Source organism: Rattus rattus, chromosome 7, assembly GCF_011064425.1.
Source record: "Rattus rattus isolate New Zealand chromosome 7, Rrattus_CSIRO_v1, whole genome shotgun sequence".
NCBI classification, from domain to species: Eukaryota; Metazoa; Chordata; class Mammalia; order Rodentia; family Muridae; genus Rattus; species Rattus rattus.
The window spans coordinates 22,782,579-22,809,454 of NC_046160.1; the positions used below are offsets into that span (position 1 = coordinate 22,782,579).

General features: G+C 48.5%; 2 protein-coding genes across 4 annotated transcripts in view; both read left to right on the forward strand.

The window, feature by feature from the left end:
- The first annotated feature begins 1,654 nt into the window (after positions 1-1,654).
- On the forward strand, positions 1,655-5,343 carry Fndc4 (fibronectin type III domain containing 4). Its single transcript, XM_032908978.1, has 7 exons — positions 1,655-2,035; positions 2,212-2,357; positions 2,447-2,562; positions 2,723-2,927; positions 3,354-3,443; positions 3,734-3,858; positions 4,078-5,343. The coding sequence occupies exons 2-7, from the start codon at positions 2,225-2,227 to the stop codon at positions 4,111-4,113; spliced, it is 705 nt and encodes a 234-aa protein (XP_032764869.1). The 5' UTR covers positions 1,655-2,035; positions 2,212-2,224; the 3' UTR covers positions 4,114-5,343.
- Positions 5,344-6,454: 1,111 nt separating this feature from the next.
- Positions 6,455-26,876, forward strand: part of Ift172 (intraflagellar transport 172) — a 38,158-nt gene continuing 17,736 nt past the window's right edge. The window contains exons 1-18 of one of the 3 annotated variants that reach the window (XR_004388581.1): positions 6,455-6,597; positions 10,565-10,708; positions 10,936-11,048; positions 11,458-11,497; positions 11,748-11,813; positions 12,047-12,126; positions 12,268-12,355; positions 13,397-13,611; positions 14,666-14,789; positions 15,188-15,283; positions 16,286-16,447; positions 16,792-16,845; positions 17,042-17,145; positions 17,311-17,396; positions 21,047-21,159; positions 21,960-22,127; positions 26,252-26,388; positions 26,623-26,730. Coding sequence is in view for 2 of the 3 variants with exons in the window: in XM_032908979.1 (XP_032764870.1) it covers positions 6,559-6,597; positions 10,565-10,708; positions 10,936-11,048; positions 11,458-11,497; positions 11,748-11,813; positions 12,047-12,126; positions 12,268-12,355; positions 13,397-13,611; positions 14,666-14,789; positions 15,188-15,283; positions 16,286-16,447; positions 16,792-16,845; positions 17,042-17,145; positions 17,311-17,396; positions 21,047-21,159; positions 21,960-22,127; positions 26,252-26,388; positions 26,623-26,730 (1,937 nt within the window). In the remaining variant the exon portion in view is untranslated. Of the gene's footprint in view, positions 6,598-10,564; positions 10,709-10,935; positions 11,049-11,457; positions 11,498-11,747; positions 11,814-12,046; positions 12,127-12,267; positions 12,356-13,396; positions 13,612-14,649; positions 14,790-15,187; positions 15,284-16,285; positions 16,448-16,791; positions 16,846-17,041; positions 17,146-17,310; positions 17,397-21,046; positions 21,160-21,959; positions 22,128-26,251; positions 26,389-26,622; positions 26,731-26,876 lie in introns of those variants that run through there. The other 2 variants (XM_032908979.1, XM_032908980.1) reach the window with 2 other exon arrangements.

The window sequence follows — 26,876 nt, forward strand, 5'->3', positions numbered from 1 at the left end:
TCCGACCTGCCTGCCTCTGCAGTCACACAAACTGTTCTGCTCCCAATAACTTTGCTTCCAGTTGGCAGGGTCTTATCTGAGCTATGGAGATGATTAACCTAAGAACCCTGCCTCTCAGAGCACCACCCCTTATGCCCCTCTCTTCAATGCCCTTTCCTGTCCCTGGCTTCTACCCCTCACAGGAGCTCCTGAGGGTCCTCTTTGCACATGCTCTGTCTCGTCAGCTTCTCTCTGCTTTGCCTAGGAGAAGAGGACCAGAAGTTCTTTGCTTTTGCCCTTCAGGCACAGTGCCCTCAGGAAGGCTGAGAGCCTGGATGTACAGAACACCCAGGTCAGAAAGAATCCCTGAGCAAAAGAGCTCTGTGGCCCAAATGCCTCCGAAGTCCAGAGATCAGGGTCAACAGAAGCCAGAGGACTCAGGTCATGGCTTGATCACATGTCAGCATGCAGTCCTTCCCTGTCCCACTGGCCCACTTTATCGGCTCTTCTCAGAAAGAAAAGCAACAGAAGCTTCCGGGCCCCGGGTGTGCAAACACTGAACTGGATATCACAGAGGAAATTTCACAGAAATAGAAATACTGTAAGAACAACGAGGGCCGAAGAAACTGCCCTAAATACAGGCAGTCTCTATTTCTCCGGACCCAAACACTCTCTCCCAAATTGCAGACATCACTGGATACATGGACACTTAGAAGTCATGGTTGGCATTGTTTTTACATAAGAAAACGGCCTCACAAAAGTGGTTGATCATTTAGGATCACACAGATTTCACACCCAGCTAACATATGAAAGAATTTAAGGACCTAACATGTTTACTGAATGACTACAGCAACTAACAAGTTGGTCCAAATGAATGATACTCATTCACACAGTGGCAGAAGGTTTTTAAAGACCCTTGTCCAGTGTTTGACATTCCAAGTGTTTCCATATTTGATATTCTAAACAGTTCCATGTTTCTATGCTTTAAGGGTGGGAAACCTGAGGTGCAGGTTAACAGATTTCTCTCAAAGGAAAGAGTTATACATGCATGCGTGCTCACACACACACACACACACACACACACACACACACACACACACACGAGAGAGAGAGAGAGAGAGAGAGAGAGAGAGAGAGAGAGAGAGAGAGAGATCTGCTTTTAAATTGTTCTTATGTGCCCAGCACTCTTTTTAAGTCCTCTCCAGTTTTCATAGTGCTGCCAGGCACATAGAAAATGATCAGTAAATATTTGCTGAATAAATGAAAGAATGAATGAGAAAGCGAACGGAATCAAATCAGATCATGAATGGGAAAGAGACTTAAAAGCTGACGCAGTCTCCAAGAGATTGTTAAAACAATTATTATCTCCATCATCCTCTGCTCTTGGCCCCCTCCTGCATTCAGAGATGGAATGCCTCCTCCCAACTTGGCTAATTTCATGCATGGAAGGAGGGGCTCTCTCGGGTGCCCAAGACCCTCGCACTGGCCCTCGGGTGCCCTAGTCAGTTCATCTGCTAGAGCAGGGAGGGTGAAGGGATAGGGGCCCGGCAGGCCGCCATAGGGAGGGTCGTGGGAGGAGCCCGGGGAGAACTGGGCTGGGGCGGAGATTGGGGGGAGGGATGACGGCGGCGAGAACCCCAGCGGGGCGGGGCGGGCCCGCGCGTCCCAGCCCGGCTGCAGCGGAGCGCGCGGGGCCAGCTCTGCAGAAGGCGGCGGCTGGCTGGCCGGGACGGTCACATCCCGCTGCAGGGGACCAGCTTCGGCCGCCGCACTGTCCTCCGCACCGGGGACGCAGGCCAGCTGCCAGGCCTCGCCGGCAACGCCCCCCACCGCTCAGAGCCAGACCAAGCGGGGCCCTTGGGAAGGCTGGGGGCCCCGCAGACCCGCCGCCCGCGGCCACTCCGCCTCTGCCCTCTCTGCCCGCAGCTCGGCCGTCGCTGCCCGTCTTGGCGGGCCCGTGTCGGGATGGGGTAGGGCCAGCACCAGTCTGGCGATGGGCCGCCCTCTGGGCACCGAGCAGCCCCCCGAGGCCTGACCGACCACGAGGACCCGGGAGGTGGGTGTGGGCTGATCAGACCGCGCGGGTGGGGGTTGGGGTGGGCACCGGGGTTATGCGGAGGCGGGAAAGGCGCGGGGAAAATGGGCTCTGGGCCCTGAGAAGCCTGGAAGAGCTGCTGCATCCCACTTGCGTTATGGGCAGCTCCTGACCCCCTCAACTCCTGCCTCCTCCAGGATCCTCGCCTGGATGTCAAGCGGATGCCTCTGGGCCCCTCCAGCGAACTCGGTGGAAACCATGGCTTCTTTGATGCCTCTTTCCCCATATCTGAGTCCCACGGTCCTCCTGCTGGTCAGCTGTGACCTGGGTTTTGTGCGAGCAGGTGAGTGAAGAGGATGCCCGCAGTGGGGGTCCGTCAGAGCTAGTGTGGAGGTGACACCTTTTAACCTGTTAACACTCGGGCACCCCCAGACCGACCTCCCTCTCCTGTGAATGTGACGGTCACTCATCTCAGAGCCAACTCGGCCACTGTGTCCTGGGACGTCCCAGAAGGCAACATCGTCATTGGCTACTCTATTTCCCAGCAAGTATGAATCACCCCGTTCCCCCAACCTGTGCCCTTGGATCTCCGAACATCCCTCCAGTTTCCTCCACACTATTTCTTTTGAGTGCTTGGATGTTACAGAGTCCTGAGTTAGGCAAAGGACTGGGGCTAGGCTGCCCTCCTTTCTCTCCATCTCCTTGCAGCGACAGAATGGCCCGGGGCAGCGTGTAATCAGAGAGGTGAACACCACCACCAGGGCCTGTGCTCTTTGGGGCCTGGCCGAAGACAGCGACTATACAGTGCAGGTCAGGAGCATTGGCCTTCGAGGAGAGAGCCCCCCAGGGCCCCGGGTGCACTTCCGCACTCTCAAGGGTTCTGACAGGCTGCCCTCCAACAGCTCCAGCCCAGGTAAGAGCCTGTGTTAGCGGGTTTTTTTTTACCTGGCTTTTAGCCTCTCGTTTACTTGCTTTAAGGCTAACACCTGTCTAGCTCAGATGAATAGGATGATTTAATTCCTTTTACTGCCAGGGAAGGAAAGAAAAACAAGTGGGCAGGGGACCAGCTCTAGAAGATGCTGCTAATGAATCCTTTGGGGGAAGGGCTTTTAAGCATCCTTTTACCCAAAGTCACATCATACCCGCCACAGCCTGATCTGAGCAAGTTCTATACCACCCTTTGATCTCAAAGGCTTCTCCCTGAGCAGGACCACCCCATAACTTCAGGCTCAGTACAACGATGGACTGAGCCTGACTCTAACCTCCAGCATCTCCCTTCTGTATGTGACAGAGCTCTCCAGTGGGTCCTTTGTAACCCAGAGAATGGCTCTCTTCCTAGGTGACATTACAGTGGAGGGGCTGGATGGAGAACGGCCATTGCAGACAGGGGAAGTCGTCATCATTGTGGTGGTATTGCTCATGTGGGCTGGTAAGTACTGGATAGGGAAGCAGGGACTTGGGTCTGAGATAGTGGGAAGTGACGATCTGCCCAATACTGGAGAAAGGGGAGAAAAAAGCAGTGGGGGTGGGGTGGGGGCGGAGGGAGGTAATCGGGACAATTTCGAGGTGGGAGAGAGGCTACTGCAAGCCCAGAGATGAGGGTTGCATGGGCACCAGGAAGTCAAGGATTCTCTAGTTGCATGGATATCTCAGTGCCCTGCAAGGCTTCAAGAACCTTGAGTCAAGATGGAGGATCGGATGGCATTGTTGTGTTTTCAGCTGTGATCGGGCTATTCTGCCGTCAGTATGACATCATCAAGGACAACGACTCTAACAACAACCCCAAGGAGAAGGGGAAGGGGCCTGAACAGAGTCCTCAGGGAAGGCCAGTGGGGACCAGACAGGTGATGTGGGACCAGTGAGTGTGAGAGGGGGGGATTTGGATGCTGAGGGATAATCAGTGAGAGGCAGAAGAATAGGGTGGGTAGGTGAGTGTACACGTGTTAGTGTGCATGTGTGTGTGTGTGCGTGTGCATGGATTGTCTGGGATGAACAAGTCCAGAAGGCAAGGGTGGCACATTGACCTTTCTGGAATTCAGGATGGGTAATTTTTCTCTTTACAGAAAAAGTCCCCATCCATCAACACCATTGACGTTTGAGTGAATGAAGAACCGGAACCAGAAGAGAGGATGCTCTCACTCACTGTATGACTCTGCGGGGGTGGGGCGGGGCCAGGGAAAGCCTATGATGGTGATTTGCTTGAGACTCCCACAAGGCAGTATACTCCCAGAATCTCAGGCTGGTACCCATCCTCTTTCCACTGTGAGCAGGGCCAGAATGTAGGTCTGATAGACTCTGTACCCTTGGGCCTGGAAGTGGATATCAAATAGAGCATCTCCTCCCATCCCCCAGGTCCAGGGGAGAATCACTTATTCAACCCTATTCCACTAGGTCCTGAATAGGGGCCCCATGTCACCTGTATCAGGACTATTGGCACCCACTAGCTGCCCCTACAGCTTGCCTCTGGGCCCCGGAGAGGGGTGTTTCTATCAGTGTTGCCCTCCTCCAGTAAGAACGATCTGGGCCTAGAGGCAGCCGGTGTACTGCACTATTCCAGTGTCTTCCACGGAGCCCCCGGTGCTCCTCCCTCACCTGGCAGTCCCTCCAGCTGCAGGTGATCTCACCCCTGGGACGTTTTTCCAATAAAGGTTCTTGGACAAACTGGAACTGACTGGTATACGGTACGGTACGCTGAAGACATCTCTACACCTTGTCAGTCCTCCTCGCGCCTCCACCGACCTGAAAGGACAGAGTCATTCTAAGATGTTTGCATCACTGAATCCATGTTTTCATCTAGGATGGGCAGAGAAAGACAAAAGGGAATGGGGGATGGAAAACCAGCGGCCTCCCTTCTTTGTCTTTGCTGAATGAGAAGAGAGAAAAATGGGAAGTCACAGATGTTTTCATACCAATGGAAACCAGGCCATGTCACATAAAAGGGCCAGTAGTTTTTGTTTTTGTTTTTTTTTTTAGTTTTTGTTCAGGACCTTGTGTGTACTAAGCAAATGTTCTACCCTTGCATTATATAACCAATTCCTTCCCCACTCTTTTGACTCCACCACTCACTTTGAGGAAATGGTTCGAAGGGCTGAGTTGTCTTGGGAACTGACGGGAGAGCAGCCACCATTAATGTGCCCTTGGTGCCATGTGTCCTCACCCCGGGCACACCATTGCCTCTTCTTCGTTTTCTTCTCCATCTATGTCTCTGTTCACTCAAAGTTAATAATAATTGTAATCCATAAATGAGTTTATATTTATATTCTAACATGTCCAGAGGATTCTAGAAATAAAGCTGAGGGGTTTGGATGCCCCTGTCCAAAAAATTATAATTTGACTTCTGGGACCTATTTGTTACCTGTGGAAAAAAATGGGACCTGTACTCTACTGGTTCTTAATTTTCAAGAGGGATGAGGTGGCAGGAAGAGAAATACTCGTTGCCACTGGCAACTGCTATGCGCTTAATAAGGCTTTGGACCCAGCATTTGCCTGGAGAGCATATGCTATGCCAACCTTGGACCATTTAGAGAAGGCCTACTGATGACGTTTCTGCATTTCATTCGATCTCTCTGATCTGTTTCAAGAAATGAGACCAAAAATTGTTGAAAGGATCCCAACCAAACTAAGAAGACGGTATCTTTTCTGCTTAACCAATCCCTAACCTCAGGTGTCATGCAGCTCTAAGCAGGGAGGGGAACCAAGCTCTGGTCTTCCTCCCGCACTGACCCATAGAGACATATGAATTTCAGCAATCAGGCTTGAACTCGTCGTTTACTCAATGACCAAACAGGGTGCCTTTTCTTTCCCTAGCCATGTTTCCAATATATCCACCAAATCCTGGATAACTTCCTGAGAAAGTCGGGCAGGAAGGCAGTGAGTTAAGGAGAGTTGAGTCTTCTTGCGGGAATTAAAAGGTTATTAGCTGTGGGTTGGATCCCGGTTCCACCCTTTACTAGCTGTTTTAACTTCGGTGGCGAGTAACCCCTTTAATCTGCCCCCTGGTGTGTAAACTGTGCGAGTATCACTGCTCAATTCAAACACAGTACCAGGTACATCCTTGAGCTTTCACTGTTACCTATCAATATTGAGTGGCCTCCCGCAAGTCAAGTAAGTTTGGGGAGGACGTGAAGGTTTCAGTTCTGCGAATTGTCTTTCGCCTCTCGTAGCATCTGCCTTGCTTTCCTCCAGAGTTTAAGCAACTAAAGCGCACCTGCCCAGGTAGGGCAATAAGAAAAAGTAAGGATTGGGTGAAGTAGAAGCCCCACCGGGATGAAGACTTGTGGGCGGAGCTTTGCGTTAACTTTGCATGCAGCTACGGGATTGGTCGTGGAGAGAATTCGACAACCCCTCTTGTGGTCCCGCCCTAGGACTCACTGCGCTTGCGCACGTCCCGTTTGCACCGTCGCGAACCCACTACGTGACCTTATGACGTGTGTCGTACTCACGTCGCCTGTACGTCAGCCGCTAGAGCCGCCGATGCTTGGCGGGTTGTCCAGGTAACCGTGGGAGTTGTCTCGGTCAGCGAGCATCCGAGACCGGTGTGCGTCATGCAGTTGAAGCACCTGAGGACCCTGCTGAGCCCTCAGGTGAGGAATCCCATGCCTCTCCCATTCCCCCGGCCTCCAGGCGTTCCAAAAAAAAAAAAAAAAAAAAAAGGGAACAGAAGTTCATACTTTTGAGCGTCTACTTTGTGCAGAAGATTGTGAAAGATCTTTCAGCAGGCGATATGCATCGCTAACGACTATAAGCTTTCATTGCATCACCTACATCAGTTAAGTGTCAGGCCCCAAGCTTAGGCTCTACCGGATCAAATCCACCCGCATTACTACATCAAGGCTCTTTCTGGAGGGAGAAGCGCATATATAGACAGCGATCCTAACTCTGCACAGGATGAAATAAGCGCTTTAGATATAAGCCCTAAAAAAGGTAGAGCAGAAGCTTAACCCTTTTTTGGATTGTGAAAGTGTGTCTTCTCAGATGCAGAAGAGGCTGGGCACTGGGAGAGAAGCCCAGAAACAAACGAAGATTGGGTTTGGGAGTAAAGAGGACGGGATTCATGTCTTAGTTTAGCTCCAGCACTGACTTGACCAAATGGTATCTCTGGCTTTAACCCTTCTCCTAAGCAGTCTTTCCATCGCTAGCTTCTCCATCTGGTAAAGAATAGGCACAGTGAGGAAAACTGTAAGCGACTTAGGAGAATGTTAAGTGAAGTTCTACACAGAACAGAACCTTATAAGCCTTGGTGGCACAGGCTAATAATCTCAGCAGTTGTGGACGTGGGAGGGGTCAGGAGTGCAAGACCGTTCTTGGCTACATGGAGAGTTCAAGGCCAGCCTGGGTTACATGGGGCTCTTACAAAAAAAGAAAGAAAGAAAAGGCCAGTGAGGTGATTTGGTGGATAAGAAGGTACTTGCCACTAAGCCTGACCACTTGAGTTTGAGCCTTGTGACCCATGCAGTAGAAGGAAAGATCCAGCTCGTGCAAGTTGTCCTCTGACTGCCACACATGTCCCACCCCACCGTAAATGTAAGGGAAAAAGATTATAGAGCATTATAAACTGAAAAGCCATGAGAAGGATGACTGACAAGAGAGAAGGACACTCCCAATTGAAAGGACAGGCTAACAAACACTGAAGAAGATTGGCTATGGGGGAAATGACTCATCACCGGCGTGAGAAACTGAGTTCAGATCTCCAGCACCCTCTTCAAAGCCAAGCACCCCTGTAATCTCAGGGATGCAAAGGCAGACAGATGGGTCCCTAGAGTTCTAGTCCTAGTCTTCCAGCCTAGCCAAATTTATGAGCTTTCAGTTCAATGAGAGACTCTGCCTTTAAAAAAGCAAGGTGGAGAATAATTGTGAAAATACTTGATGTTGACCTCAGGCCTCTACACGCACACACAGACAGGCACATATAACCCCTGCGCCCTGACACACACAAACTTACAGACAGACAGACCTACATTCAAAACAAGTATGCAGTTTGCAGGAGATGTTGCCATTGGTAGAGCATACACTTAGCATGTGTGAGCCCTTGCATTCTTCCGTAGCACTACAAAAACAAGTCCCTTACCTGACTGTGCTGTCCCATGCCTGTGATCTTAGAACTTGGGAGACTGAGGCAGGAGGATTGCTGTGAGTTCGATGCCAGTCTGAATACATAGCAAGACCTTTAAAAAAAAAATAGAATATCCAGGCACGATGGCTCATGCCTTTAGTCCAAACACTCAGGAGCAGCAGCAAGTAGATTTCTGTAAGTTCGATGCCAGTCTGGTTTACAAAGCAAGTTCTAGGGCTATATAGAGAGAACCTGTCATGAAAAATAATTCTAAAAGTCATGTATGGCAGAATTAAGTCATTGATACATATGCCACAACAGCATAATTAAAGACATTAGGATCACAGCTTATGTATTCAAACGTATACAGGCTCAAATATTGCCTCGCATCTGCCATCTAAAAACTGTATATATAAATAAACCCTTGCAAGTTTCTTAATTTTCAATGCCTCGATTTCTCCATCTGTAAAATGGGAATAATAATAGCTTCTACTTGAGAGTTATGAGAGGTGGTACTTAATGGGTGTCAAGCATTTGTGAAAAATGCCTGCCTGGCTCCGTTTCACTTAACCCACAAGACAGCCCAGTCAGGGCACTTATTGTAGAGAAAGGAGAAGTCGCTGATCCCTGAGCTCAGGAATGTTTGCAGAGTGCGCTGACAGTAGCGGATGGAGCCCTAGCTCAGTGGTAGAACAATTAAAAGTTGTGCTCCTTGCTGAGTAAACTGGTACTGTAATCTGTAATTTCAAAATACCCTAATGGAAATATTGGCAGTAGAACCCTTTGGTCTCTTTTTTTAAAAAAAGAAAAAAAAAATGCTGTCGCCGTGCAGCTGGGCCAGATGCCCAGGATGGACTCAGCCCAGGAAGGAGGGTGATCAGCCAAAGCTGAGGAAGCACCTGGCCCCCCTCTAACCTCCTGTGTGAATGCTCAGGTCATGGCAGCCATGCTGGCGTGGCTGTTTTCTGGCTCTGGTTTGGGGATTTGGGAGCAGTGATCCTCTTCCCTTCTGGCTCCGGAGGTATTTGGGTTAGGTGTGGGACGTAAAAGTTCGTCAAGCCAGACCTCCTGTAGCCCAACTGGCCAATCAGACATTTGGACTAGGAGCTAAGTTTTATTTCAAGAACAGAAACCTTTAGTGGCAAAGCCTGAGGGGACCCCAGCTGGCGCATCGAGGGACAAACAGGAAGAGTGACGTCACCGGGTGCTGGTCACTTATTTTCTCCGTTGATTTATTTACTTTTTTTAAGACGGGGTCTCATACAGCCCAGGCCGGTTTCAAGCTTGCTGTGTAGCTGAAGAAGACCTTAAACATGTGATCCTCCTGCCATCAACTCCCTGGTGCTGGGCTTACAGCCACACTGCCACATTCTCTTTGCCTATTTACTTACTTAGCTTTTTGAGGTGCCGGGGATCGATCCCGGGGACCAATAAATGCAAAACGAGCACTCCTCCGACTGGGCTATACGTCAGCCTTGGTGAAGGTCACTTTTAACTCCAGACTTTCAAAACGTGGGGAATTAAGCAGGGAAAGAGGCCTTGTTTCCATTCTCCAGTAAACAAGTCTCAAGTGTAGTTATGTTACTAGTGATGTCTCTCCCATTCCCCCCTTCAAAGACTCTTCCTGAGGTAGCCCCTCTACGCTTCCTGCCCTTCCTCCACTCTTTTGTACAAACTCTCAGGTTCCTTAAACTGCAGATCCTTGACTTCCTCGTGCTATCCACTACATCTGAAGTAATTCACCATTCAACGGTATCTGTCCTTCAGAATTTAATTTTGATCATTTAAGCATAAAATTGTCTTGGGCATCTCTAAATCATTACTGCACTCAGTACATTTTCTTCTTGTGGGACCTTTCCAATTTTGTAGCACCTTATTAGGTCCCAGGGTAGGTTCTATGATTTGCTCTTTGTCTCTCTGTCAGCCCTTGGCCAAGTGCCTTTCTTGATGAAATGCTTGAAAACATTAATTGAATGAGTAGCTATAAAGACAAACATTTATCAGATGAATTGATTTTCTTTTTCAGTAGCAGACTTGAGAGATGAGGGAGCAAAGAGGCTATTGCTTTTGGAACAGTTGATGCCTTTGTATCATGAGTCTCAGACAGCACATTAGGGGCCCGGGAGTTGGGCTGGTAGGTACAGTGTTTGGTTAGCCTGAGGTGAAGCCCTGGGTTCCTTCCCCGGACGTGAGGGTGCAATGCCTTGAATCCTAGCACTCGGGAGGTCCTGGGAATGGGAAATTCAAATCACCCTTGGCTACAGAGTGAACCTGAGGCTAATCTGGATTACACAGAGCTCATACGTTTCATTGTTCATCCATTCCTGTACATTCCACACATACAAAGGATTTCTTCTATTTTGTTTCGTTTTGAGAGAAACACTGACAAGAAGAACGTAAAGCAAAGCCGCGCCAGGGGCTGATGAGACTGGAGATGCTTTGTGCATGGTAGACCGTAGACCAGCACCGTGGTTACATTACTTCTTTCCCCTCTGCAGGATGGAGCTGCGAAGGTGACGTGCATGGCCTGGTCCCAGAACAATGCTAAATTTGCTGTCTGCACAGTGGACCGAGTGGTACTGCTATACGATGAACACGGGGAGCGGAGAGACAAGTTCTCCACCAAACCAGCTGACATGAAGGTGGAGAGGACCCCTGCGTGTGCCCCGTGCCCTGTGCCCTGTGCCCTGCCCCCTGTGCCCTGTGTCCTAACCTGTTACCCTAGGAAACGTTGTAATCTGCCTTCTAGCCCTGGGCCTGGGAAGTGGTCCACCCCTTTTCTCAGCACGAATCTTGTGGGTCTGTCAGGATATGTGTGTGTCTTCTTTTCTCTTTCATTCATACTTATTAATTTTGTTTGGATTCCCAGTATGGCAGGAAGAGCTACATGGTCAAAGGCATGGCTTTCTCTCCTGATTCCACAAAAATTGCCATAGGACAGACTGACAACATCATCTATGTCTACAAGATAGGAGAAGACTGGTGAGGACAGATGTGGGAATTGGGGGCGTGGCCTGCAAAAGAAGAGGTAGGCATGAGAAATGCCTCGCTGGGGTAGCGATAGGTGGGGGGGGGGGTGATTGGTGCCAGGATCAGGTGTGGGAGGCAGAGACTTTAAGTCTACTGTGTCCATGCCTTTGCCTCCTCTGCGCGTCCGTCAGTCCCATGCCTGGCAGAATGAGTGCAAGGCCAGCGAAGGTCCTGCAAGCCAGTGTGTTGCCATCTTTGATGTAGCTCCAGGGCGTCTTGGGCACCTGCTCACATCAGACCTCCCACAGAAGGATAGGAGATACCAGTGGGCCAGGAAAGGTTTCCTGTCTTGTCCCCTCCCCCACCACCACCATTTTGGGGCAGTGACTCTAAGCGTGCTTCCTTTCCTTTCGTTTGGCAGGGGTGACAAGAAGGTCATCTGCAACAAGTTCATCCAGACGGTAAAGTTCAGAGTCTGTCTGCTTGTGACTGTAACCAGGAGTCACCTTTGCTAATGTCTAGAGCTGGTTTGACCTGCGAAAGGATGGCACTGCCTGGCTGCTCCTTGTCCCTTACTAAAGAGAGCCCAGCTGTGTTCCCTCCTTGTAGACCTCCCCTGTAGAAGACTAGGGTGCTGGCTGTGGTGGGTGCCGGGTGTCATAGAGGTGCTGATCCACACAGGCTGGTTGTCCCTTTACCTTCTGCATACAGAGTGCCGTCACTTGTCTGCAGTGGCCTGCGGAGTACATCATTGTCTTTGGACTGGCTGAAGGCAAGGTAAAGGAGGGCAGGGAAACCGGGGTCAGTGTTAGGTGGGGAGAATGGTCCTGGGTGAGGGTGGGGGCAGCAGGGTTCATCCTTTCCCCTGGAGACCGAGTGTGCATGGCAGAAGAATGCACGAGGACCAGTTTTGTACATTCTAGAGTTTTGTCTTGGTTTCTCAGGCCTGGGTGAGGTTGAAAGTGGTCTAGACAGACCTGCGTGTATTCTTTGATTTTTTTTTTTTTCAGGTTCGCTTAGCAAACACTAAAACTAACAAGTCATCTACTATCTATGGGACAGATTCCTACGTGGTAGCGCTGACAACCAAGTGAGTTCCAAAAGTAACACTGGGAACCGTCAGGCACGAGTGCGGGACAGAGAGGAGCCTTTGTCAGCGCTGACGGCCTGTCCCTCTGTCTGTCAGCGCTGACGGCCTGTCCCTCTGTCTGCCTTTCCCTCCGCTCTTCAGCTGCTCTGGGAAAGGGATTCTCTCGGGTCACGCAGACGGCACCATCGTTAGGTATTTCTTCGATGATGAAGGCTCGGGAGAGTCACAGGTATGCTTACAGCATACTGCGGGGCAGCGTGGACATTCCCGGAGCCCTCCCGGAGGGCAGCTGCATGTCTAAGCACCGTGATGGAGCTGTCGGGGGAGGAGGCTGGGAGAGTGTGATCTTAGAAGCATTTGGATGCCGCCACAGAGATTTGTGGTTAGGAAGCTAGAGCTTACTATTTATAGGGAGGAGTGGGTGGCAGGGACCTTGAGAGAGGGGGAAATAAAGCCTCTAAGGGGGATACAAAGTGAAAATTATTTCCATTTATGTAAATATATACATATACACAATATACATATTTATGTAACATATATACATACAAATGCATAAGGGGAAAAACCAGGCCAGCAAGATAACTCAGCAGGTAAAGGTGCCTGGTGCCAAACCTGACAGGACCTACGTGGTGCAAGAAGAGAAGGGACTTATGCGAGTTTCCACTGTCCTTCACCCATGTGTTTACACACACAGTGCACACATGAGATGCTCACACGCAATGCACACAGGCATGAACAGGTACACATACAGACTCATACAAATAAAACGTTAAAGAGTTAATTCTCTTCTTTAAGAAAGAAAAGATAGGTGTAAAGGGAAACTTTCATGTTTTACTCTGTATAATTCAGGACCGTCTAAATCATTTACATTGTGAGTTACCTGTATAATTAATTAGACATAGCCTTCCTTGAAAAAGAAACCATATGCTCTCTTGGGCATAGACAGTGTTGGCTACTGTGTGCTGTCTCTTTTTGGGTGGCCTCACTAGAACATACCCAAGATCTCTAACAGACCAACCACTATGTTGCCATTTCTTTAGAGTACAATGTCAACAAGTGAGTATAAATGGTATGTGTATGTTCATGATACAGAGCGTAATTTGCTGACCCTTTAGGATTAAGGTGTGTTTGTGTGGGAAAATGCCGGCAGGAAGCTTTTTTTTTGTTTCCTGGACTGCTATGGTCAGTCAGGAATGTGTGGATCTACCACTAGGACTGAGGGATTTCTAGGGTGGCATCCTCAAAGTAAAACTGAAATGTTGTGCCTCAGGGGAAGTTGGTTAACCATCCATGCCCACCCTATGCCTTGGCCTGGGCCACCAACAGCATTGTGGCTGCTGGCTGTGATCGGAGGATTGTGGCCTATGGAAAGGAAGGCCATGTGCTACAGACTTTCGACTATAGCCGTGACCCTCAGGAGCGGGAGTTCACCACAGCTGCTGCGAGTCCTGGAGGCCAGTCTGTCGTTCTTGGAAGTTATGACAGGTAGGCCCCCTGTCCAGTTGCATCTCCTACCCTCCTTCTCTGTAAACTGTGCTGGACATGTCGTTGTGAACCTCAGTGGAGCCTGGACAGAGGCCATGTCTGTTGAAAAGGATGCTCAGATTGCCATCCGTTGGCACGTTGGCAGTTTCAGCGTGCAGGGTGCTGCCTCCGCCTGAGATTCCATGGCAGGCTCCATCACCGTCTTCATTCCCTCTGCCTCCTTCAGACTTTGAGTTTACCCACAGGACCGTAGTTGTTGCTTCTATGTTGAGGGTCCTTGAGAAGAAGGCTGAGCAGTCATCCTTTTGCCCCAGTGCCTACGCTGGCATCTGGTGTGTGGTTATAGCCACCGTTTGGTGAGTGGATAAAGAATGAATGGTCAGATGAGCAGCTAGGGTCTGGTCCCCTCTCCCTGACAGTCCTTTGTGTCCTTCAGTCCCGTGTGTTTCTGTTTGTTCCTCTCTGCTTTGAATCCCACATGCTCTCTTCCTCTGCCTGCATTCCTGGCAGCTCATCTTTTTTGTTTGTCCTGATTTCTCCACTTCCATCGTTTTGTGTCGTTTTTTAGTTGTTTTTTTTTGTTTTGTTTTGTTTTTTCTTTTTTCTTTTTTTCAGGGCTGGGGACCGAACCCAGGACCTTGCGCTTCCTAGGCAAGCGCTCTACCACTGAGCCAAATCCCCAACCCCCGTTTTTTAGTTTTAAGAAAGGGTCTCACTCTGTAACCCTGAATAGCCTGGAACTCACTAGGTAGACCAGGCTGGCCTCAAACTTGTGGTGACATTCCTGCCTCTGCTCCCAAGTGTTTGCATTACGGGTGTGCACCGTTTTCTTTCGCCTTGACTTTGCAAACTCCTTTGAACCATTTTTGCCCTCCCCTGCCAGGCTGCCTCTCCGGCCTGCCTTGCCGGGCTGACTGCCTCTCCGGCCTGCCTTGCTGGGCTGTTGTTTGACCTTTGCTTCCTTTTCTGGTAGAATGAGACTGCTTTCTTTTGGTTACTTATCTTCACTCTTTTGCTCCGCCCCATCTCGTCTAAAAGCCACAAACCTTTCTAGACTTCGGGTGTTCAACTGGAGTCCTCGAAGAAGCATCTGGGAAGAGGCAAAGCCCAAGGAGATTGCCAACTTATACACAGTCACCGCCTTGGCCTGGAAGCGGGATGGCTCTCGGCTCTGTGCGGTGTGTTATTAGTAACCCCTTTCTGTATTGGGGATGGTCTCCAAACTAGAATAAAAACTCCTTATGCCAGGGCACTCCACTGTGGCGCTAGGGAAGCCCAGTTGCCTTGTGACTTCAACCTAAAAATCTGCTGTTAAAGGCAAAAAGGGGAATGTACACCATTGGAGGTCCCAAGGAACAGAGTTTTCCAGGCCAGCCTGTTTTCTCCTTTATCCAATCCACACGTAATGCCTGTAAGGCCTAGGGTCACCACCTTTTTTACTGAGAGGTCCCAAACCTGCCTGCCCTTTGCTGACCACTCGTCTCTAGACTGTTACAGCAAGGTTTGAGGTCTCCAGGGTATCTGACACCTTCCCGGTGCACCGTGAGCTTCCTCTCATGCTGTCTCTCTCCCCCAGGGAACACTCTGTGGTGGGGTGGAACAGTTTGACTGCTGCCTCCGAAGGAGCATTTACAAGAACAAGTTCGAGCTGACGTATGTGGGCCCTAGCCAGGTGAGCAGCCAGTGGGCTACCGTGCTGAGACCTGGGGCTCCTACATCTGTGTAACACTTCCCCACCTGCTGGCTGCAGGCAGAGTCTCAGCTTTAACCTTCATCCCCGTGGCAGAGCTGTGGTGGGGAACAGAATGTGTCAGGGTAACTTCCTGGCAACTCCAGAGGGACTGTGCCTTTATCTTCCTGGTGTAAAGCTCTCTGCGCCAGTGCTGCCCATGAGAAGTGTTGATGAGCAGGATTACAAATGAACCTTAAAGCTGGGGGACCATGTTGTCTTAGAGGTGCCCTTCTCATGCTCCTGTTGCCCTTCCCTTTCTTTATTGTTTATTTGTTCCTTTTTCTTTGTATTCTCCCACCTTTGTATAGACCCCCACACATAATTTACAATCTTAAACAAACAAACAAAAAAGACAATGTGGTCCATGATTCTGAGGCCAGCCTGGTCTACATAGAAGGAGTTCCAAGCTAATCAGTGCTACACAGTGAGACCCTGTCTCGAAAACATGCCCTAGAAATTACAGCAGCAGTTGAAGAAAAAGAAAATCTTAGCACTCAGGAGGCTGAGGCAGGAGCATAGCCAGTTGGAGGTCATCTTTGGCACATAAGTAGACCCTTAAGACCCAAAATAATAATAAATAATAATAATATATATTTATTATCATTTACTATGTTTAATTATCAACGGTTAATATTTATTTTACAGCAATCTGACTGAATAGGTACTGTACTCAGAGCTGTAGGAACAAAGTGAGAAATTGGTGTGATTCAGTGGAACTCTCAGAATCCAGTGTGTCATGAACAGCGGGAGAGGGACTGTGGAAGTATTTCCTAAGTAGCAAATCCCCGTGAGTGTAAGGTATCGCCATCAGCCGCATCCCAGGCCAAGTGCGGATGCAGGCCATGGCTGTGTTCAGCATCATGGCGGTGTGTGAGGGGCAAGCACCTTTGCTCCTCTTCTGTGCCGGGAAAGCCCGAAGGGCTCCGACTTGTCCCTTACCAGGTGATTGTGAAGAACCTGTCTTCGGGGACCAGGGTGGTGCTCAAGTCACACTATGGCTACGAAGTGGAAGAGGTGAAAATCCTGGGAAAGGAGCGTTACCTGGTGGCTCACACTTCAGACACGCTGCTGCTGGGAGACCTCAACACAAACCGCCTCAGTGAGGTGGGGACCGGGGACGCAGGCTAGGTAACGGGGGCCTCGGACAGATCCTGGGGGCCAGCACCCCAAGAAGTAAGATCCCCAAGAGAGGCCCTGACACCCTGATGGTGGCGACCTTGTTTCAAGGAGTGAGAGGTAGAGAAGCCTGGAGCAGGAATTCCCACAGTCGGGCTGTTTTCACGCCCGACTCTTGGACGTGCAGGAGTGAGGGCAAGGATCGGATACAGGGCATGTTTGGAGTGTATGAAGCCAGCCCAGTCTCACTTCCTCCCCAATGGCATCCTTCCTCCCGGCCTTGTCTTGGGTGGTGTCAACATTGTCTCTGGTGTCTTCTCCTCACTTTGCAGATACCCTGGCAGGGATCGGGTGGCAATGAGAAATATTTCTTTGAAAATGAGAATGTAAGTAGAACTCAGCCCCGCCAGGCCAGCATTTCCGTAAACCCCATTCCAGCTCCTAGTCAGAGGCTGAGTGGGCGGGGTAGAAGGCAGCAGGTAGAGGGCGGGATCACACAGGAAAGCATAAGGAAAGAAGTCACCCTAAGCTACACTACCCCCTCCACTGCTTTTCTCCGCGCCTCCCTCCCTTTCCTCCCAGGTCTGCATGATCTTCAATGCTGGAGAGCTGACCCTGGTGGAATATGGGAGTAACGACTCCTTGGGTTCTGTGCGCACTGAATTCATGAACCCTCACCTCATCAGGTAACCTTACAAGGCTCTCTGAACCCTTGAAAGCCAGAAGAATTCCTTGTGAACTTCTAAACTGTGTTTAGACTGCCCCCAGATCAGTCTGAAACTTCATCCATATGGTCCCCGAACCCTCACTGAGACCCCAGCCTATACCTCACCATGTCCTTCTTGTTTCAGCGTCCGTATCAATGAGAGGTGCCAGCGAGGAATGGAAGATAATAAGAAATTGGCTTATCTTGTTGATATTAAGACGATTGCTATAGGTAAGATGTGCATGTAACCGTAATACCAAAACCAGATACCTGTGCTGCCTTGTGTATCACAGGATTGTGTCAGTGAATAAGCTAAGAAAGGCACCAGGTAAATGTGTTTTTACAGTGGTCAGACGCAATGGTTAAGTCCATGTGGGCATGCCTCTGTGTAAGTACCTAGATACAGATATACAGGCCTGTCCATGTTCACAATCACACGTTCTCTGGTCCAGCAAGCTGTGAACAGTAGCGAACTATCAGCAACTGCAGGAATTTTCCTGCTTAGACATCATCAAATCATAGACTTTTTAGAACTAGAAGGGCCATCATTTTTAATCCCTTATTAGTAACTAGTGACAATAGAAACTTAATTTGCATTCCACAAGTATTCCATTTATAAATCTTAATCATTTTTGCCACCAGATGTTACAGACATCAGGAGTAGCATGGTACCCTCCAGAAAGTACAGACATAGACTACACATGCAGCATGGCTGTAAGAGCAGGACTCTGGTCAGCCAGCCACCCTGCCTGCACTTGCTGCAGTGTGAGTTTACCAAAGTTCCTTAGTCTTCCTCACACAGTGGGAACAAAGTCAGTACCTACCTCGGACGGAAGCACTTAGATCCTAGCCTGACGTAAAATCGTTTAGCAAATTCTGGCTGTTGATAGTCATGACATATTATTAAAACTTGCTTACCCACGTCTAGTTCTGCCGAATCATAACATTTTGTTGTATTTACAATGAGTCTTTTGCTTCATATCTTACTCATGGCATTAAAGTGTTATGTTTTAGAAGATTCGTTTTTACTTTATATGTATGGCTGTTTTGCCCGCACATGAGAGTGTGTGAACCACGTGCATGTCTGGTGCCCCTGGAGGTAATGCCGCTCTCTGAGTCTGTGCTTAGAGTGGACCTGCTGGACCGTAGAAGAGCTGCGTTCCCAGCCTCTCTCAGTGTTCCCGGCCTGCTCTCCGTGGAGGTTGACCAGCTTCCCTCTGTTCCTCTCACACCCTCCCGAGTCGCGATTGCTGGGGTGTGCAAGATGCTCCTGCATTGCATATCGTCGTTACTCAGGTGTCTTCTGTGAATTGCAGTTCTCATTCCCTGCACATTGTGAAAGTCAGTCACCTCTGTTAGAGAAGCGAAAGTCTTTTTTTTTTTCTTTTTTCTTTTTTTTTTGGAGCTGGGGACCGAACCCAGGGCCTTGTGCTTCCTAGGCAAGCGCTCTACCACTGAGCTAAATCCCCAACCCCGAAAGTCTTTACATATATACGTGTACATACGTCTGTGTGTGCACGTGTAGCCTCTGATGGTTACTTACATTGCAGATGTTTTTTCTCAATCTTTGGCTTGACTTTCTCTTTAGCGTCTTTAGTATTCAGACATTTAAACATGGTGTTAAACTTATTTGCACATTGGGCTTGGGGAAAGCTTGTATGCATGGCATTCCAGTGGAGGTCAAAGGGTAACCTGAGGCAGCGGGTTCTTTCCTTCCTCCATGTGGGTCTAAGGGATCAAATCCCAGCCTTGCATCAATGTGGGGGCCATCGAGTTGACGCACATCTCCAGGTGCTCGGCATCACGCCTGAGGCCTTGAGAGGGAGAGAACTGACTCCCGCAAGCTGTCTCCTGATTTCCCATGTGTTCTTTGCAAATTAAAAATAAGTAAATAACAGTAATTAAATGTTGTTCTTGTTTTTTGAGACAGGGTTTCTCTGTAACTTTGGCTGTCCTAGAACTCACTCTGTTGACCTGGCTGGAAAAACCTTTAATTAAAAATCAACTGAGGGGGTTGGGGATTTAGCTCAGCGGTAGAGCGCTTGCCTAGGAAGCGCAAGGCCCTGGGTTCGGTCCCCAGCTCCGAAGGGAAAAAAAAAAAAAAAAAAATCAACTGAGGTTGGGATGTAGCTTGGTGGCAGAGGACGGCAGGCCCTGGGTTCAGGCACCAGCACTGCCCGCATGGCAGTAACAGTGCTGCTGATTTTGAGGTCTTGTTTAAGGACTTTTCCCTTATGCCCTCCTATACTGTTACATTCTTAACTGCTGCTTTCCACCTGGACTTTATTTTTGTATTTGATGTGGGTAGGGTGTTTATTTCTCCCATCTGTTTAACCATTTACCCACTGACTTGTTATGCCATTCCTGTCACAAATGAAGCTTTCACACACATATGGGCCTCCTCTTAAGATAGATTCCTATTTCATGAATATTACATTTCACATCTGAGCTCAGAAATGCAGGTATCTGCAGTGAAAATGATATGTAGGCCAAGAGGCCTCAGACTCTAGTGGCAATGACAAACTATGAGATTGCAGACAAATCCATTCACTCCAAAGGGTTGATTTTCTACACACACACACACTCGTAGAATTGTAATACATGTAATATATAATATAATATGATTTTCTACATATATATTTACATAATGTATATAATTACACAATATATATAATATTGTATAATAATGTATATAATTCACACAATATATATAATTTACACACATACACACATTTACATATGTAATATATATGTGTAAATATATATAAATAAGAAGACAGAGTTTGACAGTTGTCTGAGTCACTAGTCCCTTTAAATATAATGAAAATCATTGACATTTTCCCAGAAAAGGTACATATACATAAAATTTTGCATGTAGTTTCAGGGTTCACAGGGCCCTTGCTGCTCTAACATGGCTGGGTTTGGCTTTGTTTTGGTTACTGTTTTGTTTTATAGTTTGGTGTTTTAAGACAGTGTCTCATGTAGCTCAGATTTGCTTTGAATTGCTGATCCTCCTGCCTCAGACCCTTGAGTACTGGGATTACAGATAGGAGTCACAATGCCTCCTCATAATCTCTGTGTGTGAGCCACTGAACTTACTGAGCCTGGCTGACGCAGAGGCTCCTTCTCCTGCCCTGTCCCTGTGCTCCTGCACTCTTCCGTGCTGTCTCACCTTGAGCACCGTGAGCTTAGGTGGTTCCTTGGAGTGTGATGTCCCCAAGGCCACTTCAGTCATCAGTTATCTCTGAACTCAGTAACACTCACCCCATTTTTTTTTTTTTTTTTTTTTTTTTTTTTTTTTTTTTTGGAGCTGGGGACCCGAACCCAGGGCCTTGTGGTTTGCTAGGCAAGCGCTCTACCACTGAGCCAAATCCCCAACCCCCACTCACCCATTTTCAACCTGTTGTTTCCAAACAGGGTCAGACTTGGTAGCTGGAGCTGGCCTACAAAGAAGGGGCTAGCCTCAAACTCCCGATAGCCATGCACCACCATTTCTCTATAAGACCTTTTGTTAGCTCCAAAGTCAAGTAAAACCATCTGTAATTCTAGACAAGTCCCTTAACTTTCTTGTCTGTGTCTGTGGCTATGGCTGCATCTAGCCTGGGTTGGACTCAAACTTGCACTGTGACTGGCTTTGAACTGATTTTCCAGCCTTCACCTCCTAAGTTCTGGGACCAGACATGGAATACCACGTGGCAATACCCAGTTTTTGAAGCATTCTAGAAAATTTGCTCTGTATTAGTTTTTGCAGACCCCACTGATAGTCCTGGACTGATAAAGTGTTCTTAAAGCCCAGCATGATTATAAGACCAGAGTTCTTCAGACAAACTGCAGCCTTAGACATGGCTGCAATCACCCTTCTTATCCTGTCTTCTTTGCAGTGGATCTGATTGGTGGCTACAACATTGGCACTATCAGTCACGAAAGCCGTGTGGATTGGCTGGAACTTAACGAAACTGGGCACAAGCTTCTCTTCAGGGACCGGAAACTTCGTGTGAGAAGGGTTATTCGTTTGGGCTTAGGCATAGGTTGGTCCCAAGGGTGTGAGATAAGCTATTACCAGGGACTGTGGTGGGCAATGCAGAACTAAGTTCTTGGTTCTGTAAGCCATTAACATAGCAGAAGGAACAAAGGACAGTCTGTATTCTGTCACTACCTGTCCTACGTACCCTGAAGGAGATGGTCTTATGATGGGGACAAAGTCAGGAAGGGTGGGTTTTTTTTTTTTTTTTGGTTCTTTTTTTCGGAGCTGGGGACCGAACCCAGGGCCTTGCGCTTCCTAGGCAAGCGCTCTACCACTGAGCTAAATCCCCAACCCCAGGAAGGGTGTTTAAGAGTTGGTTTCTCTCTTACTGTTCACAAGTCTGTGTTCTCATGAAGCTATGTCCCCCTCCCCAGGTCTGGCTGTCTTTGCCACACTTAGCTCAAGGCATGGAGGCTGGGTGTGTAGTCCCTCCTAACCCTTTTCTCGATGTGGCATCACCAAAGGGTTAGCCTCTCTTGTGGTTGTCCATTTCAGTGAATGAACCACTGTGAATTGTCTGCTCATTCAGTTTTGTATGGTAGCCTCTTTAGTCTGGTCTAGGCTTACTCTGAAAGTCTGACCTTCACCTAACCACACCTTGGCTGTAGGTCTTAGCTCGTTTGCTCATCTCATTCTTGACCAGAGTTAGGATATACCAACTTAGAGTAAACTCCAGGGACTGGAGACTCATTTTACCACTGCGGAAATGGGCAAAATCAGATGGTGTCACGGCACCCCACACTAACTGTGCTGTCTCCCCCCTCCTCCAGTTGCATCTGTACGATATTGAAAGCTGCTCTAAGACAATGATCCTGAACTTCTGCTCCTACGTGCAGTGGGTTCCCGGGAGTGATGTGCTGGTGGCTCAGAACCGGAACAGCTTATGTGTCTGGTACAATATCGAGGCACCTGAGAGAGTCACCATGTCCTCTATCAGGGTATGTGGATACCAGGAGACCCCAGACATGTGTCAGCGTAATTCATTAGAACCCCGAGGAGAAGACTGTGCAGGCTGCTTGGTTTTCTCCGTGTACCACCCACAGTCTCTGATGAAACTGGCAAGCGCAGCCTGCACCCCCTCCCTGCTAGTGGCTTGGCCTCCACCATCCTCCTTGTGGTAGATTCCTAGAGATGAGCTCACATTGCAGGGACCTGAGACTGTATGACGTCACTGTGTGCGGTTCTATCTAGTCTAGAAGTTAGACCCAGTGGGAAGGATGGTCCCATGGTCAGCCTTGTACCTGTTCACTGTTATGGGCCATTGAAAATTCCTCCCTCCTCAAATGACACATAAAACACTCCACTTTTCCATCCCAACATCACACACACACACACACACACACACACACACACACACACACATCCTCCTGTTAGAGATATCCTCGAAAGCTTAAGGAGTGCTTAAAGGCTCAAGTTAGCCGACCTGTAACCTTCTCTCTCCTACGAGGACCTTAGAAGTCTTTAATTTTGATTACCTCCCTTTTTCATTTATAGTCCAGTATTTTAATTCTAATGCTTACATTTTTAAGTTATATTTATATTGTGTATATGCGTACATACACACATTCATAGACACCATGGCATGCATTTGGAGGTCAGAGGACAGATGATGGGAGTCGGCCCTCTCCTTCCACCATGTGGTACTGGCGTTGAATACAGGCCATCCGTGCCTTTGCCTGATGAGCCATATCTTCAGCTCTTAATTCTACTTCACTGTTGCTGCTGTAGCTACTGCTGCCGTGCTGGTATCAATCACAGGGCTGTAGGTACGGTGCACAAGTGTTTTCCACTGTGCCTTAAATTACATGCAGTGGGTTTCCAGAAGTAAGCCTTAATTTATTTTTTTTAAGAGAAGATTTATGTATTCTTTATGTGTAATGTTTGTTTTACCTACTTGTATGTCTGTGTACCACATGCATGCCTGGTGTCTGTGGAAACCAGAAAAAGGTGTTGGGTCTCCTGGAACTAGCGTTACAGAGGTTATGAGCTCCCACGTGAGGGTAAGAGCTAACCACTGAGCTATCTCTCCAGCTTCAACTTTGGGCTTTCAGTCTGGCTGCAAGCCCATGCTAGTCTTAAACTTCCTACACTCCTGCCTTTACTCCTCAGGGCCTCCATGCTGGAATTACAGCCACCATGCCTGGCTCATAAGCTTTTTTTTTTAAACTCCCAAAATAAGCATCATTCATATTTTCTTGCTTTCTCCCCGTCCTTCCACCCAGTGGCCTAGGACTGGGACTTCCTCGGGCTGGCCTCCTGCCTCTCCCTCCCCAAGTGCTGGTATCACAAGCATGGCCACCACACACGGCTCACTGCATCAGTAGTTTTTATGGACAGAACTTGGATTCACCACCAGCAAATTTGTTTCCTACCTTTCTTCCTGCAATGTTGGTCTTCCCTCAGGAATGATTTTTCTTCTTAGAGAATCACTTAGAAATCCCTTAGGTGAGAATCTCATTACTGGAAAATTATAACCTCTCCATTTTTGACGATCTGAACAAGTTTTTGTTTAGCTTTTGTTCTAAAAACACTTTTAGACTCAGTACCTAAGTTTAGACCAACAGCTAACTTTTCATAGTGTTTTGTAGCATGTTATCCCAATAATTCACTTGCATGTTCTGAGAAATTTATTAGCAGCTCTTTTCTCTTTGGTGGCTTTGAAGATTTTTTTTTCACTTCTAATTGTGTTTGCACGCGCGTGCAAGTGTGTGTGTGTGTGTGTGTGTGTGTGTGTGTGTGTGCACATGCACACAAATGAGGGCAGGTACTTGCTGAGGCCAGAGGAGGGCACAGATCCCCTAAGCTGGAATTACAGGCTGCCCTGAGCTGCCCAACTTAGTCTCTGGGGACCAAACTCACATCCTCTGCCAGCATGGTGCACACTCCGAGCCTTCTACTCAAGCCCTCTTTGCTTTTAAAACTACTTTTCTTAGTTGTTTTGACAGTATACTATAATTTTTCTACATGGTATTTATTTTTCTTTGTCATGACTTCTTGCTATCTAGGACAGACTGGCCTCAAATTCCTGGGCCCAGGCAATCCCTGCCCTAGCCCTGAGAGTGGGCACTGTAGGCACAGGCCACTTATCAGGTTAGAGGTTTGGGGGTTATCTAGTGACTGGCTAGCCACTGACCCTATGCATTGGACATAAACTCTCTCGTACTGAGCTGTGCCTCTAGCCTTTATATATACATTAAATGTCATTCCATTCAGCATCTGTTGTGTTTCCTGTAGTTGTGAACACAGATGCCTCCCCGGTCTTGGGAACTTGTCAGCCTTCCTCTCCAGGATTCTAACCAGGCGTAGGCTGCACTCCTCCTTGTGTCTTGTTTGCCTTTTCAACCTCTCTGTGTTTCTTTCTTCTTGCCCGTGAACATTCTGGAGATATCTTTAGCTCCATCCTTCAATCCAACCGTTCAGTCTTCATGCTTGCCTGCTATCCAAGTCGCCATTGAGGTTTTACTCCAGAAGTTAAATCTGGGCTGGGAACGTGCCCATGCTCAACATCACAGATAAAATTCCATTTGACTCTCTTTTTCCAGAATCCCGACCACTCCATAACTTTTCCTTACTTAATTTTCCATGTCATCCCTGTATCTCTAAACACGTCCTATGTAATCTTAGAGCAACACATGGCTTATTCTTTTTAAAAAAGATTTACTTATGCATGTATTTTATATATATATGATGGATGCTCTGTCTTTATGCACACCAGAAGAATTGGATCCCATTACAGATGGTTGTGAGCCACCATGTGGTTGCTGGGAATTGAACTCAGGACCTCTGGAAAAGCAGTCAAGTGCTCTTAACCACTGAGACACCTCTCCAAACCCCATAACTGCTATTCTTAATACCTAAAATTCTTAAAGCTCTAAAGTTGCTTATAGTTACAATTTATCCCTTCATACTGGTTGTCCCACTCCTGTTACTCTCACTGCAACCTTCAGATCTGGTTTTGGAGCCTAAGGTGGACTTGTTTTCTGCCGTAGATGGTTTGCTTGCTTCTGTAGCAGTCGGTCCGTGCCTCAGCCTCTCCATCCTGCTAAAGGGCTCCAGGCTCACCTTCCTGATCCTGTGGTTGCCTTCGGGGCAGCTCTGCATCTCCTACTCAATCACTTTCCCTCTTCCGTGCTTCTTGGCTTTTTTTCTTCCGTCTCCTTTTTATTTTTATTTTTGAAGAGGGACGGGTAGCATAGACATTTTTAGTGATGTCTTCCTGTGAACTTAGTATCCATGAAAAGAAAAGGTATGTTCTGAGTTCGGGTTCAAGTTGTAATTTAAAAGGAGGACCCTCACGAATAGTCTGGGGCCAGTGAGATGGCTCAGTGGATGCCGGTGCTTGCTGCCAAGTCTGACAGCCTGGGAGCAGTCTCCAAGGCCCACATGCACAGACGCACATGCACTAAACAAATAAACGTAAGGAAAAGAATATATTTTAAAAGGAATACTTAGTCCGGGAGTTGAAGATAACTCGTTCGGAAATTGCTTGTTTTGCAAGTAGAGGGACCTGAGTGTGAGTCCAGAGCATACACCAAAAAAGTGAGGCATTGTTCACACTTACAACCCTAGCCCTGGAGAGGCAGGGCTAGGCAGGTTCCTGGGGCTCAGCCCAGCTTACTTGGGAAATGCCAAGGCCAGAGAGAGAGACACTGGCTCAGGAAAGAAAAGGTGGGAAGCCTGAGGAATGACACTCAAGCTTGTCTTCTGGCCTTCTCACATGGACACATGCAGTCTACACAGTGACATGAGTACACACACACAGACACACACACACACACACACACACACACACACACGTCTTAGTTATGTAACACTGCTGAAGAACTAGATGCCACTCTATTAGTGTCCCTCCAGGCACTGGAGCTGACGTCCGTTAACTTTAACCCAGGGATACTACTTCAGCTCAGGCATTTTTATCAGCCTGAGAGAAGTACAGTGATAAGAAGCAAGGCCATTGTCGTTCCCTCTGTGTGGACTCTGGGTTAGGTGAGGGAGGGCCTGCTCAGCAGCTGGGGGCATGGAAGCACTAACCTGGAGTTGGGTGGTGGGTGGACTGTTTCAGGGTGATGTTGTCGGTCTGGAGCGAGGTGGTGGGAAGACAGAGGTCATGGTGACAGAAGGTGTGACTACTGTGGCCTACACCCTGGACGAGGGCCTGATTGAGTTTGGAACAGCCATCGATGACGGCAACTACACCCGGTGAGAAGCTGCTGACAGCCAGTGTGGTGGTGAGCAAGTGTGGGTCTAGGGGACACCTGCAGGGACCCCTTAAACTGCCATAGCAAACGAGGTCCTGTGCTCCTAGGAAGAACCTAGACAAGAAGGGCAAATACTCGGGGCCTTTGTTCCTCCCCTCTTCCTGCCCAGCACCAGTGTTCCCATGCCTCTCCAGATCCCACCTCACTCCCGCACTTTGCTCTTCTTCCTCTCCAGGGCAACAGCCTTCTTGGAGACCCTGGAGATGACCCCGGAAACAGAGGCAATGTGGAAAACCTTGAGCAAACTGGCCCTGGAAGCAAGGCAGCTTCACACGGCTGAGAGGTAAGAGCGGTGTGGATCTGAGGTGCCGAGCTAGGAGGCCTCTGAGCGCTCATCTGTGGGCTGCTCCTGTCTCAGGTGCAGGCACTGCCCCACCACCCCCACTGCAACACTGTGAGCCCTCCCTGGTGCATTTACAAACACCCGCC

Coding starts and splice junctions, on each gene's coding strand:
- Fndc4 (XM_032908978.1), top strand. CDS start 2,225: ATGTCAAGCGGATGCCTCTGGGCCCCTCCAGCGAACTCGGTGGAAACC. Junction 2,358..2,446: donor CCTGGGTTTTGTGCGAGCAG/GTGAGTGAAGAG, acceptor GGGCACCCCCAG/ACCGACCTCCCTCTCCTGTG. Junction 3,444..3,733: donor GGTATTGCTCATGTGGGCTG/GTAAGTACTGGA, acceptor TTGTGTTTTCAG/CTGTGATCGGGCTATTCTGC.